This window comes from Protopterus annectens, chromosome 12.part0 (assembly GCF_019279795.1).
Source record: "Protopterus annectens isolate FY-2018-M chromosome 12.part0, PAN1.0, whole genome shotgun sequence".
Lineage (NCBI taxonomy): Eukaryota > Metazoa > Chordata > Ceratodontiformes > Protopteridae > Protopterus > Protopterus annectens.
Genome location: NC_056746.1, coordinates 1,235,804,241 through 1,235,823,978, shown reverse-complemented (window position 1 = coordinate 1,235,823,978; position 19,738 = coordinate 1,235,804,241). Strand labels below are relative to the sequence as shown.

The 19,738-nt window shown below is 32.4% G+C and overlaps 1 protein-coding gene across 1 annotated transcript in view; it reads left to right on the top strand.

Annotated features, from left to right (window-relative positions):
- LOC122817089 (agouti signaling protein) overlaps nucleotides 1-19,738 on the top strand; it is a 465,337-nt gene that overhangs the window by 394,452 nt on the left and 51,147 nt on the right. The window contains exon 2 of the mRNA XM_044090250.1: nucleotides 4,655-4,806. Within this exon, the coding sequence (XP_043946185.1) occupies nucleotides 4,655-4,806 (152 nt within the window). The remainder of the gene's footprint in view (nucleotides 1-4,654; nucleotides 4,807-19,738) is intronic.

Here is a 19,738-nt window from a genome sequence, read left to right as displayed (position 1 = left end):
GTATAAAGAAAATTCTGCAAACCCATTTAAATGTTTAGAATGAACTTTGAGGGCTCTACGTTTAGGTATAACTTTCAGCAACAACTGCCTGATGTATTTAACAACAAAAAGTACACCACTAATACATCTACATTTGATATTAACAATGAGCAGGATTTTCAGAGGAGATCAGAAAAGTTTGCATCTCATTCGCCCTACCCATAGGATCCAGGGCCAAGAATGGGACCCTATATGCATGTGAATTACAATCATCCAAACACAAAAGGCATTTGGAAAGGGAAAAGGAATGGCAAAAGATGGTGATAGGGAAGGATACTGATGGTATTGTGGTATCCCGCGCTGGATACAGTTTCTATAATTACAGCAACATAACTATCACCCTGGATCATTTAAGTTTATTTTATAGAGGTTGCAGATTAATTCCAGTACCACATTTTAATGTGGCTCACTCATTGTTAAAACTTAAATTATTTACAAGGAAATTAAATTTTCCAGTTTTCCATAACAGTGGTGGATGGGGCTGCCACAAGTTAAGTCTATGTTCAAGAAAAGAAGTTTATTTAATCCACCCATGCATCTAACATTGCAAGCATTTGAGAAAGCTTGCTGGAAAGATTATTACAATTTAGCAGTTGAATATAAACAAACATGGAAAAGGAGTCTTAACTTGAAAAAAAATTATACTTGATTCTTTAAAACATAATAAGAGAATATGAAACCAGACAAAGGTGGAGGGACAGTGATTGCTGACTCCTTACAATATTCTGCAGCCATTCTAGAGAGTTATATAATATCAACACATACGTAACTATTTCTAAAATGAAAGAATTAATGAAGAATTTCACACTTATTTAACAATAAAAAAACTTGATACTGACAGAATTCCCAAATTTCACAAAGGTATACATAATTTAAAATACAGACCAATAGTGGGAGGCAGCCCATGCTTCTAAAACTTACCCCCTAGCAAGCTTTATTGATAAAAAATTAAATTCATTTTTCAAGATCAAATGCCATTTGTTGAAAGGTTCTTGGGACTTCCCTGATAGACTCACTCCTCATATATGGTCTGTTCACCTTTATGACAAGATTAGAGGGATTATAATTATTTAATGAAAGTTTGATTACTTGTGCTTTTCATTCAGCCCAAGACATACCAACTATTAATGGATTTGACAGGCATATTACTAGGAAAACATTTCATCTTTTTTGAAGCGAGATATTTCAAGCAGATCAAAGGAGTGGTGATGGGAGCAGTTTATGCTTCCATGTATGCCAATCAGATACTGTTGGCTTGGGGAAAGGCTCATGTGTTTGACTCAATTTATTTCAAACACTGTAAACTATATTTGAGGTATCTAGATGATATTTTCATCATTTGGACAGGCACAAGGAAAGTTGTAAATACGTTTGTGAATTTCTTAAACAGTACCACAACATTTTTTGAAACTTACTTGGAATTCTAATAGCAATGACATGAGTTATTTGGACACATTGGTTAGTTCTAGTAAATGAGAGTTCTTATCTAAGATTTTTAGGAAACCCACATTCAATCATTCATATTTACATTACAATAATTTTCATCCTATCAGTTACAAGAAAAGTCTAGTAAAAGGGCAATACATTGGAGAAGCCCATATGATTTTACATAAGGGGAGGTTAGGAATGAATTTAAAAATCTAGAATAAATGTTCATGGAAATGGGGTATTCTGTTAAGTTCATCAAGGACATCAGTAATCCCATTTTAGAAGAATGGGGCACTAAGTATAAACCATTACTGGGCATATATTCTGTTGACAGAAGCAATATGTCGGTCAATGGGAGGGATATTTCATCAGCTGCATTTCTGGGATATAATAGAGCTCTTATTATAGAATATAATGAATGTGCACAAAAATTAAAGAAATTATTAACAAAAACTGGAACCTTGTTAGTACTTGCCCAGTATTAATGGACACATTTGACATCAGACCATTATTTGTATTTAAGATGGCAGCTAATTTTAAACAAATCATAGAATGGAATAACAAACAACAAGGAGGCATTCCTATGCACTCAGGTACTGGTAGATGCATCACATGTAAGTAATGCCGGCATATTTTAGTTGAAGAGCAAATCACCTTAGATAATGGTTTAAATACTATGGTTAGGATTGCTAAAGGCAACTGCAAAACACTAGGAGTGGTTTATATTGCCATCTGTGAAGGCTTTTCCAGTTTTTACATTGAAAAGACAGAACGTGCTTTGTGTAAAAGAATTTACAAACGTATGTATGATATTAGAGTTAGAAATATTAATAATGTATTCTTCAAACATTCCTTTAGCTGCAAGGTTTAACTAAATTCAAATTTGGTATATTAGCAATTATTTCAGTTGATCCTAGGGGTGGAGAGTGAAAAACTAAATTGGAATTAAAAGAACTAATATGGCAACTTAAGTTAAATGCTATTAATCCACCAGGTTTAAATGAGATTGTTTCCATACACTCTGCCTTAAGATTATGATCAATAGAACTTTAAAAATTTAGTTACAAATGAGACTTACGTGGATTTTATATATATATATATATATATATATATATATATATATATATATATATATATACACACACACACACACACACATATATATATATATATATATATATATATATATATATATATATATATATATATACATTTATATACACACACACACACATATATATATATATATATATATATACATTTACATATTTATATATATATTTTGCTATTTTTTATATAACATGAATGAATATATTATATTGTTTATAGCTAACTACTTGGAGCAAACTGAAAATGTGCCTTTAAGATTGCTGTATTTAAGGAAATTATATAATTAGGGTTCATATTCTGATGAAGTTCCAGGTTGATGAACAAAAGCACTGTTGTTGTTGTTTGTCTTTCGGCTTTTCCCGGTTAGGGGTCGCCACAGCGGAACTCTGGTCCATTAATGATTGGCAGTAGTTTTTCACGAATGCCAAGGTGCCAGCTCGATGTCCAACCTTCAACGAAGGCATGCCCATTTACGCATGTCTTTCGAATGCCCACCCAACCACGGGAAGGACATGCAGACTCCACACAGAAGGCACTCCCCGCACTCCAGCTGAGAATCGAATGGGAGAACCTCTTGCTGTGAGTCAACAACGCTACTGCTGCACCACCACGGAACCTGTTTTTACCCTTATTAAATACACATATTTTAACAGTTTCTAGATCTATGACTATTGTGTTCATCATTTTGACTGAGGCTATACATTATCTTTTAGTTGGTTTGATTTTGTGCAATTAGATCCAGTGGCATTGTATGTTGTGGATGTAAAAGATCCCACAGCAGCTATTAAAAAGAGTAGGGGAAGAGGGGGGAAAGTTATTCAGTGCACTGTCCAAATTTCCCCTAGTAATATAGATACCGCCTTGGGTCTCCACTGAAAGGAGGCTGCTAACTTAGTGGGAATAATCCAGTCAACAAAGAATAAAAAAATAAAATCTCACTAAAACTAATGTTCAGCAATAAAAACAATAGTGAGTCTTTACTGATCCTAAAGCCAACAGTTTAAGTGACTGAATGGATTATTACTGTAGAACTACAGGGGAGCAGCCAACTTTTCTGAGCATCAAGTAGTGAAGATGGTAAAATGCATACATGAGCAGTGAAGGCTCCAGCACTAGATACAAATTGTTCATGCACTACAGTGATATAAGATTCACTAGAATAAGAGCATGGCAATCACAGATAATAAGGAAAGTCCATTTGTTTTATTATTGCAAGAGCGTGCCTCAAGAAAAAAATAACATGACTGGTATGGGAAAAGAACCTTTAGCCTCCTGACCCAGCTATGTCACTAGCACTGCTATTAATCACAAGATGTAAAAGTTCTTTGAAAAACTTAATTGTTAAGTTCATTGAAATGAAAAAGACAAAAGTCAGGCAGTGACAATGAGGTCATATGACAAGAAATTCATTGGAGAGGACAGATGATTCTTCCAGCACATTAGGCTGTTATGCTGCATTCCAAGCTGTTGCAGTCCTTCATAGTATGGCCATACACTTGGAAATACATGCAAACACAAAATATCTCATGTACCTACCTTTATTGTACTTGAAAGTAAAGGTCAGTGCTACAAAAATGCTGTCAGCCTGTGCCTTCCATGACTTGTGCTACACAACTTAAACAGGCACTGACAGGGCTGTTAATGCTGCTTAGCGACACACTACACAAAGACTGTTTCTGTTTGCAAGTTATTTTTGTGACAATCAATACTCCAGTCACTTTGGTCATTGAAAGATATTCACAACATTATGGGACTGTTTACATTGAGGGTTTTGGTGTTTCCTGCAAACCTGAAGTAAAAAAAATGAATGCAAAGTCAGACTGAAAATATTAAGACAATATTGCTACCTTACAATGTTCTCTTTGAATGATGGTACAGGTAGCATTTATAAAAAGGAATAAAATATTTAACCACCAAAGTAACGATGTTTAAATCTTATATAATCTAAAATATACATGAAGGCTTGAAGCTTTCATTAAATCTGCAACATATTTTAGCTTTTGCTTGATTATAAAAAAACAACTGCTCTGACATCGAAAGTCATCTGAAAATGCAAATATTTATCTTCTAATTTCAGATTACTAAAGATCATAATGGAAGTAAAGAAAATGATACTTGCATTTCTTGTGAGCTCGATTTGTTTTATTTCGACCTTTTCCCACATAGTGTTTGAAGAACAGACCACAAACTCACTGCAATTACCAGCTATAAAAGCAATAGAAATTGTAGATGAGTAAAAACTTAATGATTTGAAGTTTTCTTTCAAAACCAAACATTTGGAATTTAGGACTTAACTTTCTAATCTTTAAAACCAGATGTTTTCTTTTTAGAATTCAAATGAAAGTATGAATAAAACGAAATGATGGCTTTGATATGTTTTAAGCAAGCAAAAATGCCCGACACAGTGGGAGTTACTAGGGAAATAACAGATTGTCCAAGGGTGTTGTGAGGCTCTACACTGCAACCAGGGATACTCTCCACCCCTGAAAATTCCATTATTTCCCCTCTAATGCCTACCTTGGAGGGCATTATTGCTTAGTTGAGCTATCTGTTAAATTATTTTGTATTTATTTTTTTATTATTATCATTGTATACATGTTTTATATTTTTGTTGTAAAATAGTTCTTCTACCTAATTTTTTAAAGTTGTTGTAATATATGTATTTTTTGTTGAATGAATTACTTTATATCCTAAATATAAACGATATAATGTATTTAACATACATACACACACACACGTAGACAATGAATTGTGCCCACCAAGCAATTACAACTACTTGCTTGACTAAGTCCAGTAAGTGTGACTCTAAACATGTGAATTCTGATTTCACTTATTTGTGGGCAAAATAATAGTCTCTTACACTTTAGGTTCAATAACCTCAAAGTTAATATTTTAACGTTTTTTATGTTAGTGGCATCTAGAATGTTTTGCTACAGTATTATAACAAATGAACAAAGTGCTCGTAGTCTAATAATCGGCTCCTCAGCTAACTATAAGACAGGAAGATCAGATCAAAAACTCTCCCAAAAATGCAATACAAGATTTTTTATTCACAATACCATAACTTCATCAAGCAATAAAAACAGACAAAAATATATACATCAAAATTTATCAAATAGAGACTCTTACAAATGTTTGTATGACTTATTTACTATATCCTTAATGCCTAATTACAACTGCCAGCTGTGGACTTCTAGTCATATTCAAGAGACATGAACTTAAGTAAAATATATTTTATTCCCAGGCAAGGCATATATTTAATAGACGTCAACTACAGACCTACTAAACTACTAAACACAGCACTAACTATAAAATAATAACTAAAGCAATTATCTCTGCTATATTACTTCAAAAGCAACAAAATATAGACACAAAACAGTACAATTTTATTGGTGGTAGACTAAAACATATCGTTTCAGAACAGCTACAATAATATTATTCAAAGTTCAAGCTCAATAACAGACATGGAATACATAGGAAGTAATTACTGTAGTTACTTGTAACTCACTTTGTTTGGTCTAGAGATGATTTACTTGTTCATACACTGCAAAACATTGGTAAATGTTATAATATTAACATAGTTACTATAGCTATTAGAAACCTATCTTAAAACTTCAGAAGTTTATATAAAAAAAACCTCAAATTATTTAAAATAATTTATATGGGGGGGGGCTAACAAATACCTTATTTTTAATACTTTGGGATTGTTTCTGTGCCAAACACAAAATAACACAGAAATTAGGCCAAGTGTATTGAAGAATAAATGCTGACATTTTTATGCAAATTATCTAACCTTAGCCCTGTGACAATGAAAAATCATTAAAAGTCATTGTTTAAAATCATTCTTTTTTTTCCCCAAAATCTCTTTATTTCAGTTTTCTTTTTTTTTCAAATAATACCAACAATACGATAACTCAAAAACACAAATAAGCAATACAAATACCTATCTAAAGAAAACAGACTCAATCTCGTTCCGAGAAAATTATACATATATATATATATATATATATATATATATATATATATATATATATATATATATAATATATACACAAGACGTCGCTACATCGTCAAGTAAAGTATGAGAATTCTTATGTTCATTTGGTCTCGTAAGGGATAGTTAGAATGGGGATAGTCTATATATAAAGTAAAAATGGAAATGTAACCATTTATTTGTATGTTTAGGGAAAATATCTAGTTACACATATACTAAAAAAAGGGAGAAGATGCAAGAAAAACTGGTTATACTACATTCATTTCTTATTTAAAGGTTAGCTTTTCATGACAATTTGTAGACAAATTTTATTTGTCAAGAATTATATCTAGTAAGTAACCCCAATATTTTTGGTAATAGTGTTTGTTTTTTGTTTTTGAATAAATTAATTTGTGAGATGAGATATATTTGATAGCAAGATTGCTAAAATTTTCCCATGTAATTGGTGACATGACATTCCAATTCTTTGTAATAAAGAATTTAATAAGGGCACACATCGTAATAAAAACATGTTTTAAAATTTTTAGGAGTTGATTGATATTAATGTGCAATATAGCTGTCTCCCAAGTAAGAGTTGATTTTTCATATCCCATCTTCTTTAATCTTACTCTCAAGGAACACCATAAGTTGTGTATCTTAGTACAGTCCCACATGACATGTAAAATATCAGCTGTTTGAGCCGGACAATGGGGACATATAGGCAAAAAGTTAAGATTGAATTTATTTAATTTAGATAAGGTATAATATAGATTGTTATTTACCATAATTTGTGTATATAACAGCTTCTTGAAAGGAATGAATTTGATTGTATTTTCAATGGCTAGTTTTTTATTTTCTTCAGTCAGTGATTGATTTTTTGTTTGCCAATAGTTTGAAAATAATAAAGAATTCTAATGTTTTGCACTCATTACAATATTATAAGTCCTAGAAATTGTTTTCCCTTTAATTGCAAGATTTTCAAGTATTAATTTAAAAAATCTATGTTCTGTACGACAGTGTGTATTTGTGAGAATTTAGCATTTATAAGATGATGAAGTTGGTTAAGGATAATACTATATTTCATAGAACGTTTGAGTTCAAGTCTCATTTTCCCCGTATTAGAGTCTTTCCATTGGTATATATCCCATATTGTGTAGTCTTTTATCAGAGGGTAGTTTGTTAGATTTACTGGTTTATTATTTATTAGTAAATTAGGATTTAGGTGTGACGGTTGTATAAGGGCAAAAGCGTCAGCTGATTGCAGTGATTTAAATAGTTTCTGTGTTGTGAGAATCATGTTTTTAATTAGTGGGTGTAAATTCTTCGTGTATATGCTAGCCTGGTTTAAATTCAAGAATGGTAAGGATATGCTATTATAGCCAAGGGATTTCAACTGTTCATACCAGATTTTGGTCCACTGGGGTGTCCAAGTATTTATATATGAGTCATAGTTTATTATTTGTATTAGTCTGTATACAGTAATTATACTATAGTAAAGCTTAAAATCAGGTAACGCCAATCCCCCCTTATCTTTGGCGAGTACAAGTTTTGCATATTTAATTCTGGTAGATTTGGGATACCATAAGAATCTTATTATAGCTTTTTCCTTGCAAGGAAGAAGTTTTGGGGAATATTTGAAAAGGTAGCATTTAGTTGAAAGAGTATTCTTGGTAGAAAATTCATCTTGACAACACTAGCTTTTGACAGTAGAGACATATTAATGTTCTTCCATCTATCCATATCATTTTGAATACTAGTCCATGTAGTTAGTAGGTTATTGTTTATAATATGAGTGAATGAAGGAAAAATGAAGGAAAAATGAGAGCAATCGACACGAATGATATCACCAATGCAGATAAAATCCAAAATAGTCCACGTTAAAGTCCAAAACCAGTCAAGGTGAAAGTATAAAAAGTCTTTTATTTTAAAACAGAAATGAGCGCTTTCGCATAGTCAAGCTATGCTTCATCAGATACATTAACCTAATACAATTCAACAAATATATACCCCCAGCATTTTGGCGGGCTCATTAATTATCTCACTTTGTCACTTAAATCAATTAGTCTCCATAGAGATAGGATCAGAAAAATAAAGCACATTATTATTCACTTACAATACACCTAGTATCAAAAATCACCAAGCGCATCATGCCAACAAAAACCAACAGTGCTTACAAGCTCTAATAATGCTCGAAACTAAATAGTGTCATTCAAGCAAGTAACTATCTATTGGAGCTGCTGTAAAAAAAATATATATATTTACAAATGTTATTACTCGCCCCTTGATGCGATATCAATGACATCAAAACATTACTTACAGATACATTTCATCGCTGGTCAGCTTATGCATAAAGCTTAAATAAAACATCAATGGTGAATGTGTGCAAGTCGCAAACGACTTATATAAATAAAAGTTGAACTACAGTTAGCTTTACAATTGCGTACATATCCAGACGTCAACAACGAAACATTCGCTGTATAGTCAACCCCTCCTTCTGTACGCTAATGATGTCACATGTATTCAAAACACCAATGGAGTACCTCAAAAGGTTAGTTGGTAGTCTCCTTGGTCCTAGTGCTAACATTATAATGCATATAGTAGATGTTGAATGACGGCACTTCAGTCAGATCAATTCAAGCCAAAAGAATGAAAACAAATGCTCACTCTCATGGAACATAACCATTAATGGCACTCAGATAGTGATATTCGTTCTAAGTGCATTAACTATGGAGAAATGACTATTGTGCTTACAAATTAATATCTCGTAAATCCTACACATATATACTAGATATACACCATGTTTCAGGTATATAACATAAACTAACCGATGAAAAATCACCTGTTAGAGTATGTTCAGATAAAGTTTAAAACGTAACTGTAAATCAGTATAATCTTAATGTATATTAAAAATATATTAAAAATATATTAAAAGCCTAAGCTACAAGTATCCTAATTATATAATATATTACCTCCGCCTTAAAGAGCGGTACTCACATTATGACACTTAGTAAAAACATAACCATTACAAACTAATGGGCATGTATAAAGTTGCATGTTGCTGCATAGACAATAAATATACCTTATATAAAGCAAGACATGCATAAAGTCATATGCATAAAATTGCTACAATACAAACCCATTTCTAATAAGAGAACCTTGAAAGCCTGATGTTACTGCATGTAATATAACTATATAGATAGCAAGATCTTGAAGGTCTGTAAATAACCCTATCTGCGTTCAACCAACACAGGTTTCAAGGAGATGGAATTATTTAAACCTGGTGGAAGGTGTGCTGCTAGCTTTAGAATCCAATGCAACTCGGCTTTGGCCAACTTATTCTCAATACTACCCCCCCTTAAAGTAGGTGCAATTATTTGCAAAACCCTAAACTTGAAGGAGTGGGAGTGATTTTCATTCACATGTCTGGCTAGTGCATTGCTTTCCTCTTGTCTCCGAATTTCATAGAGGTGATCATAAATACGATCCCTCAACCTTCTCTTAGTTAAACCTACATAAAATGCTGTACAAACGGAGCAGGTAGCCAAATATATCACATTTTTAGTGTTACAGTCAGCATAATGTTTAGGTTTAAAGACTACATTCATATTCGGATGTTTATATTCCTGTATTTTACTTAGATTATTACATCTAGGACAATGTAGACAAGGGTATGTCCCTTTTGTTACTATATCTCCAAGTAATAGACAAGTTGATTTACCCACATTGGTAATATGTTGGTCATTACAAAGTTGTTTCCTAAGGTTGTCACTATTCTTATAGCAAAATTTAGGTATGGGCCCTACTATATCTCTGATTTGCTTATTTACCAAGAGAACATTCCAGTTTTGCCTAATTATTTTTCTGATATTCTCCACTTCATTAGTGTATTTGATGACATAGCATACTCTATTGCCATACAAGTTAGAGTCAAGGGTAACTTTATTCCTACATCCACTTGATGTAAACAGTTTATCATTGGTGACATGTTCAATGTCACCAATAATTTCCTGCCTTATTCTTCTCACCATATTCATATCATATCCCCTTTCCCTAAATAGGAGCTCCATGGTGTTTAACTCCTTGGACAAGTCATCTTTATTTTGACAAAGTCTGGACACTCTAGTGAATTGACTTGTCACTATGCCCCGAAAGGTATATGCTGGATGCATACTGTCTGGTGCTAACAACGCATTTTTCCAGACAGTTTTTCTATATAGTGTAGTTGTAATATTACCTTCATCTGTCAATCTTAAAGTAACGTCCAGAAAATTAACTTGCTGACGTGAGCTCTCTACAGTGAACCTCAAAAAGTCAGTAGTGGTTTGTAGATGTTTCAGGAAGTTCTGAAAATCATCAGTAGACCCCTCCCAAATCATAAGTATGTCATCTACAAACCGTTTATAGTATTTTATATACCTTGAGGACTCATGGGTAAACAGGAACAGCTTTTCCCACCAGTATACTACCAGGTTAGCATAGGTGTTGGCACAGGGGGTCCCCATGGCTACCCCCCATGCCTGTAGGAAATATTCATCACCAAATATAAAGACGTTGCTGTTTAGTACTATATCCAGCAATTGGGTAACCAATATAATCCTATCATTGGAAAATTGGGTTTCCTTATGCAATAACTCCCTGATGTACTGTATCCCTATATCATTGGGGATCGAGGTAAAAAGTTTTTCCACATCCATGGTTATGAGAAGATAGCTTGTCTTAACCTTTTCCAAATGTAGGTCCTTAAGGCTCTTTAACAGTTGATAAGTGTCCTTAAGGATGGTACAGCAATTATTGACTACTGGACGTAACAGGCTCTCTAAGAAGGTAGATATACGGGCAGTAACCCACCCATCCCCTGCTACAATCGGTCTCATTGGGATGGGCCATACCTCCTTATGTACCTTGGGAAGACCTTTTAGAATGGGAATAACTGGATCAAGTTTAAAGAGATACTCATACATCTCTAAACTAATTTGCCTACATAATAAGAGATCATAGATGTTGTCATTAACTGTTTGAATAATGGTGGAAACTTGTTGAATAGAAATACGTGTGTAGGTAGTATGATCAGATAACAACTCCCTCATACATTTCACATATTCTTCTGAATCCATTAACACTACACCCCCCCCCCCTTGTCAGCAGGTTTCACAACCAACCTATCCTCACTCTTTAACATAGTCAAAGCATGACTTTCCTCTCTGTTGAGATTATAAAATCTCCCTTTCTTATTATGTGTCACAGAAAACATTGCATACATGTCATTTTCACATATATCTAAAAAACATTGTACCATAGGATGTATTGGGGGTGAAAAAGTACTTCTGTTCTTAAACATGGCCAATGGTTCAGTATTGCTGTTGCTGTTCTGATCATCCGCAAACAGTAACTTGAGGCAAACCCGCCTACAAAATAGTCTTAAGTCTAACAGGGTATCTTCTAAGGACGCTCTGGCCACAGGAATAAATGTAAGCCCTCTATTAAGAAGGCTAAGCATAGCTCTATCAACATTATAGCTGGAAAAATTAAAAACCAGAGTCAATATCTGGTCTTTCTGCTGGGCATATTCCGCTCCTCGGAATATTTGCGTTTTCTTGGTCCCCTGCTGCTGGAACGTCCCCTTGGTTGTTGAACATATTTCCTTTGATAGGGTAAAAAAGGGGGGTTCATGGCCCCTTTAACACTATTGCTTTTGGGTATGGCTCCTGTGTTCCGATAACCTTGTAGAGCCTCTTGGTTGGGCGGTGGTGTATCAATAGCAGGGAACTCAATGGGGTCCAAGCCACTGACCCTATTAGAAGAAATCACTGTCTGTGTGGTGGAAAGAGTGTCATTTAGTTGTAATGATAGATTATTAGCAGTATCTAAAGTTGTTATAGCACTCTCACGATTCGCTGTATTCTGTGTAGAGTTGGACTGACCATCATGGTGTCTAGGCCACACAAACACATGGCCATTTTGAAAATCCAAAAAGTCTCTCTTTAGCTTGTGTTGCTTAGTCTTGCCCAACCTTTCACTAAACGATTTTACTTGTGTGAGAACTACACATAATTTCTCACTACAATACTCTGAGCTGAAACTATCGACTATCTTTTGATAGAGTATATCTGTTTTATTACGAAGGTCTATTTCCAATGGCGAAAAGTACTTCAATAGAAGTCTTACATAGTCAAACCCTAAGTTGATATTCAAATCCTGCCACTGCTTCAATCATAAAGGGTGGGAGTCTAGGTAGGCATGCAGAAAACCCGCATGCCTCTGGGGACTACCTTGTGGTGCAAACATGCTTCTAAATGAAGTCTTTGCCATAAATACCTTTGTAGTTGATAAAGATTGTTCTCCAAAACTTTTAATTGATCATGAAAATCTTTCAAGTTTTCACCAGTTTCAGTAGTTAGTCTACGGGTTTCTGCTTCGTTCAAATCCAGTGACAATGAAGGGTTCAAATCATGTACAAACAGACCTGTCCACAAACGAGACGTATCCCTCGACCCTGGAGTAGAAGCAACCCCAACATTTTGACCTTCCATCGTGTGCGTTGAGTTGTGAACAAATAAAAGAGAAACAACGATGCAAAAGAACACAACTCACTGCTGAAGACGCTCTCACCAAATGCAGGATATAAGTGAATGAAGGAAAAATGAGAGCAATCGACACGAATGATATCACCAATGCAGATAAAATCCAAAATAGTCCACGTTAAAGTCCAAAACCAGTCAAGGTGAAAGTATAAAAAGTCTTTTATTTTAAAACAGAAATGAGCGCTTTCGCATAGTCAAGCTATGCTTCATCAGATACATTAACCTAATACAATTCAACAAATATATACCCCCAGCATTTTGGCGGGCTCATTAATTATCTCACTTTGTCACTTAAATCAATTAGTCTCCATAGAGATAGGATCAGAAAAATAAAGCACATTATTATTCACTTACAATACACCTAGTATCAAAAATCACCAAGCGCATCATGCCAACAAAAACCAACAGTGCTTAAAAGCTCTAATAACGCTCGAAACTAAATAGTGTCATTCAAGCAAGTAACTATCTATTGGAGCTGCTGTAAAAAAATATATATTTACAAATGTTATTACTCGCCCCTTGATGCGATATCAATGACATCAAAACATTACTTACAGATACATTTCATCGCTGGTCAGCTTATGCATAAAGCTTAAATAAAACATCAATGGTGAATGTGTGCAAGTCGCAAACGACTTATATAAATAAAAGTTGAACTACAGTTAGCTTTACAATTGCGTACATATCCAGACGTCAACAACGAAACATTCGCTGTATAGTCAACCCCTCCTTCTGTACGCTAATGATGTCACATGTATTCAAAACACCAATGGAGTACCTCAAAAGGTTAGTTGGTAGTCTCCTTGGTCCTAGTGCTAACATTATAATGCATATAGTAGATTCAAGAATGGTAAGGATATGCTATTATAGCCAAGGGATTTCAACTGTTCATACCAGATTTTGGTCCACTGGGGTGTCCAAGTATTTATATATGAGTCATAGTTTATTATTTGTATTAGTCTGTATACAGTAATTATACTATAGTAAAGCTTAAAATCAGGTAACGCCAATCCCCCCTTATCTTTGGCGAGTACAAGTTTTGCATATTTAATTCTGGTAGATTTGGGATACCATAAGAATCTTGTTATAGCTTTTTCCTTGCAAGGAAGAAGTTTTGGGGAATATTTGAAAAGGTAGCATTTAATTGAAAGAGTATTCTTGGTAGAAAATTCATCTTGACAACACTAGCTTTTGACAGTAGAGACATATTAATGTTCTTCCATCTATCCATATCATTTTGAATACTAGTCCATGTAGTTAGTAGGTTATTGTTTATAATATATTTGAAGTCTGAAGTAAATATTATTCCTAGATATTTTATCTGGTAGTTTATTTTGATCTCACTCATAGGAAAGTACAATTCTTTATGCCCTATAGGACTGAGGGGAAATATGTGTGACTTGTTTAAATTTAAATTATAATTTGAAACTACTGAGAACTGATCAATAACTTTAAGTATTTTTGGGAGGTCAGTAGTGGGGAGTTGGAAGTATATATTTAAGTCATCAGCAAAGGCCGAGTATATAAGATTTGTATTGTGGATTCTGGGAATATGATGAAAGGTTTTTTTGTGAAATAAACAGAAGGAGGGGTTCTAGATAAAGATTAAATAGGTATGGTGAAAGAGGACATCATTTTCTTGTACCACTGGATAAGAGTATAGGGTTAGTTATAAGTTTATTTACCTCTATAGTGGTAGAAGCTTTCTGATAGAGAACCTGGATCATTTTAATGAATTCTTGAGGAAAACCATATAAAGGCAGTATATTAAAGAGAAAGTGTAAGTTTACTCTATCAAAAGTTTAGTTGCATCTACTGTAAGGGCATATCTGGGGCATTTATCTTATTTAGTCTTACAATGGTACCTAAAAGGAGGGTGTTGTCACTTGTTTGCCTGTTTGTCATAAAGCCCATTTGTTGTTGGGAAATAATAGAGGGGAGTATATTCTTAAGTCTATTTGCTATAACATGGGCTAATATCTTAAGATCAGTGTTTATGAGGGCTATTGGTCTATAATTTGCTGGATCTGTTGGGTCAGAATGCCGTTTAGGAATCAACACTGTCTTGGAGTTATTTAAGTATTTGTCTGTTATACCATATTGTATTATATAGTTGAAAACTTTTAATAACACTTTAGAGATAGGTTTCATGAATAGCTTATAAAAATCCGATGTGTATCCACCAGGCCCACGGGATTTACCTAATTTTAGTTTGTTTATTGCAGCTTTTATCCCTTTTAAATGTAACGGTGATTTTAAGAGTTTCCTTTGATGATCCGTAATTTGTGGAAAGTTTATTTATCTATAAAATCCACAAATCTGTCTGTAGATGATGATAAGGGTATATTGTATAATTTCTTATAAATATCTTCAAAAACGTCTACTATATCTTTTTTTTTAAAACAAATTTATTGTTTTAACATATAAGAGAAATATCATAACAATTTTATACAAATAATTAAAAATAGGTATTATTATAATATTCAACAAAACAACTAAAGTATTTACAAAGACATCCACTACAATCAGATCAATTAATTAAACTAAAATACTGTGCTATTGAAATTAGAATTTTTTAACAAATTTTGTAAATTATCCCATACAATAAAATGTGATGTTTTTCTAGTTGTTCTCATTCTAATTGTGCTTATTTCCATATGACACATTATATTCATAACATTTTTAAATTCATTGAACGAAGGAGGTGTATCTGAAATCCAATTTCTAGTTATTATTTTCCTAGCCACTGCTAGGATAGACCATAACAAGGGAAGCTTAATCTTTTTAACACAATGAGGTACAGGTGTGTTGAATAATATAAGAGACTTAGAAATAATGAAATTATCTGTAAAAAGAGCCTGCAAAAATTCATTAATTGACTTCCAGTATTCTTTCAACTTCATACAGTCATAAAACATATGAGCCCAGTCAGCATTAATTTCTACATTACATCTCTTACATAGATTATCTTTATTATTAATTTTATTCATCATCAAAGGTGTATAAAAAGATCTATGTAAAATTTCCATGTATAAAGTCTCCAGACAATGGAAGATGTAGTTCTATAAGCAGATTCCAATATATATTGTTTATCTTGTTGAGTTGGTGGGTCCCCATTAATAGAGGTGAAATAATTCCAGTATGAATCTACATTGTAAAAGTTTCTTGTCTGATAATTTTATGTATATATGAAAGTTTACCTTTATCAGAAACTTTATGCTGTAAATTTATTATCAAGTAATCAATCAGTTTTGGAATAGATTCTTTAACTGTTATAGACATTAGATCTATTCTATCAATGAGATGTTGTCTAAAGATCTGAACCTCTAACCAGCAAGTTTCTCTTAGATCAAATTCTTGTTTTAAGAAATCTAGATTTTTAACTTTATTATCAGATATCAGCTGATACCAGTACTTTAGATTATTATCTATAGCTAAATGAGCTCCTTCAGAAGTAGATGACATAAGCATACCCTGAGTATAAATTATAGGAATACAATAAAATTCCATTCCCTATACTTAGGGTGCATGAATATAAAGTTACGATAACTAATAATAATATTTAATGGGTAACAGACCATATGTTTAGGTGTAATAGGTGAAGTACAAAATTCCTTTAGCAACCACAACATGGAGTTATTTATAATCATATTTTTATGTGTTAAGGAGATTTTCATGAAGTGCATACTAATTAGCTCCCAATAATCTTTCCATTTTGCGACATATGACCGATCTATTAATAAAGTAATAACTTTTATAATAGAAGAGATAATATATAAATTAAAGTCTGGAAAAGAAATACCCCTTGAGACCAGCTATTAGTATGTTTCTTTAATGCAATCCTAGGTCTATTAGGTGCCCATAAGAAATTTAACATTAGTGTATTCAGTTTCTTGATAGTTATTTTTGTAGGTGAAAGTATTATTGATTGTATTAAGTATAAAATCTTGGGGAATATTATCATTTTAATAATTGTAAGTCTCTCCTCCATAGTAAAAACATATTATTCCAGGTATTAAAAAGATTTTGTATATTAAGAAAACAGGTATTATAGTTATTATATATAATAGATTTAATATCTTTAGATAGTATTATACCTAAATAAGTTATCTGACCTGAGTTGGGTACATATTTAGTAAAATCACTAATGAGAGTATTTTTTCGTGTATATATAGGTAGTATTTTAGTTTTTCTTCATTGAATATTAAACCAGAAATACTTTTAAAATTCATCATTTTATCAAATAAAGACTGCATAGAAGAATTAGATCCTGCTGATGTAATTAGAACATCATCTGCAAAAAGTTGAATTTTTGATGTTGTATTTTCTTCTATTTCAAAACCCTCTATGTCAGTACTGTTTCTAATCAAATTAGCCCAAGGCTCCATTACTAAAGTGAATAATAGTGGAGAAAGTGGACATCCTTGCTTTGTACCTTTAAGAATGGGTATTTTTGTGAAACATATGTTCCTACCTTAATATAAGCCAGCGTTCCTTTGTATAAATGCTCAATTAAATTTACAAATGCATCAGAGAAATTTGTGCATTTCAGTAAGGTAAACAGATAGTCCCAACTTACTGAATCAAATGATGAACCTATATCAAGACTAATAAGTGTTAAATCTTTCTTTTTCCTATTTGCAAAATCAATTAATGTTAAAGTTCTTCTTATATTATCAAAAGTATTTCTATTTACAATGAAGCCCGTCTGATCTATGTCTATAATGCGGAGATAATTGTCTTCAATCTATCAGCAAAAATACTCATAAACATTTTATAATCAACATTAAGTAATGAGATGGGTCGATATGAAGAACATCTAGTTGGATCTTTATTAGGTTTTAAAATTGGTGAAATAAATGTATATTGCCAAGATGGGGGTTATTAACTCAGTTTGGGCCAGAATAAAAACCTTATGTATTAATGAATATGTAGTTTTAGAAAGGATTTTATATATCTCTGGTATAATACCATCATTACCCGGTGCTTTGTTTGATTTAAGCTTATTTATTTGTGTAATAACTTCTGTATATGAAATACTCTTGTCCAATAGTTTAATCTGTTGTTTATTAAGCTTTTTATTCATGTTTGTGGTTATAAACTCCTTTATTTTATCTTTAGGTTCCATGTTAATGTTGTTATGGTTAATCTTGTGAAAGTGATTTCTAAATTCATCCAGTATTTCTGGTATACTAGAAACATTCTTCTTTTCCTTAGAGAAAAGATTTCTTTGATATGGTTTTGTTTATTCAATCTTTTGTTTTATTTTTAAGTCTATGTAAGTATTTGGGGCTTATTGAATAAGACAAAACTTGTATTCTCTAAAGTTATTTTAACTTTATGAGTCAAAATTTCTTTGTATTTCTCATTTAGTTTGTTTATTTCTTCAATAACTTTCTTGTCCATAATATTTTCCTTATTATTATGTTTATAAGAGTCTAGTTTACTTTGAATATCTAACAATTCCTTATCCCAAGATTTCCTTTTGTTATTATACCATCTGATACTTTGTCCATATAGATATGATTTTAAGGCATCCCAAACATAGACAATGGAGACTTCAGGAGTATTATTTATGTCTAGAAAATGTTGTACTTCTGAAAGTATATATTCTTTATAGTCTTTTAGCTGAGTTAAGTATGCTGGTATCCTTTTGATCTGAACATTATGAGTATTTTTATCATGAATTCAAAAACAATTGAGTTATGATCAGATATAGGACATGAAATGATTTTGGAATTAATTAAATCTGTTACCATCTGGTTAGAAATAAAAACCCTATCTATTTTTGAATAAGTTTTGTATCTGTTAGAAAAAAAGGTGTATGGTAATGATTTTGACTCTATCTGATTATTAATATCATTCAAATGATAAGAATTAGCAAAATCATTTAAATGTTTTGCATTAGATGTAATTCTTCTTTTCTTTATAGTGGTAGTATCACTTTCATGTAGTATACAATTAAAATCACCAGCTAAAATAATATCCCTACAGAGAATGATATGATCTTATCAATATGATGTTTCACTGTATTAATACCAATTCCAGGTATCCAATATACATTAATTAAAGTGTAAGTCTTCCCATTAATTTGTATTGTAACCATACAAAACATTCCTTTGTCATCCTGATAAGACTTAATGGTTTTAGGAATGGGCATACTTTTATTCCATAAAATAGCCACTCCTCTTTTTTCTGAGTGTGCTCTGAACTAACCAATACTGTATACTTATTAGTGGCTAGTTTATCAATATCTTTTTTCAAGAGATGGGTTTCTTGCAGGAAGACTAGATTGGCCTTGTGTAGATTAATGTATCTTATTAGGCTTGCCCTTTTACACGGATTATTCAATCCATTAATGTTTAAAGAAATTCCTTTTAAAGATGTCATTTGGCATTTTTAAAACTCAAGAATCTTATGATCGTAATAACAAATAACAAGATAAATAATGTTACATCTCCTCTTTTAGGTGTACCTTTAAATATAGCTGTATTTATTAAATCTCTTATGGGATTTTGTATAGGATTCAATTTTGTTTGTAGTGACAATGAGTGTACAAAATATATTGTGGATGTCAAAACTATATACATATAACAATGAACAAGTG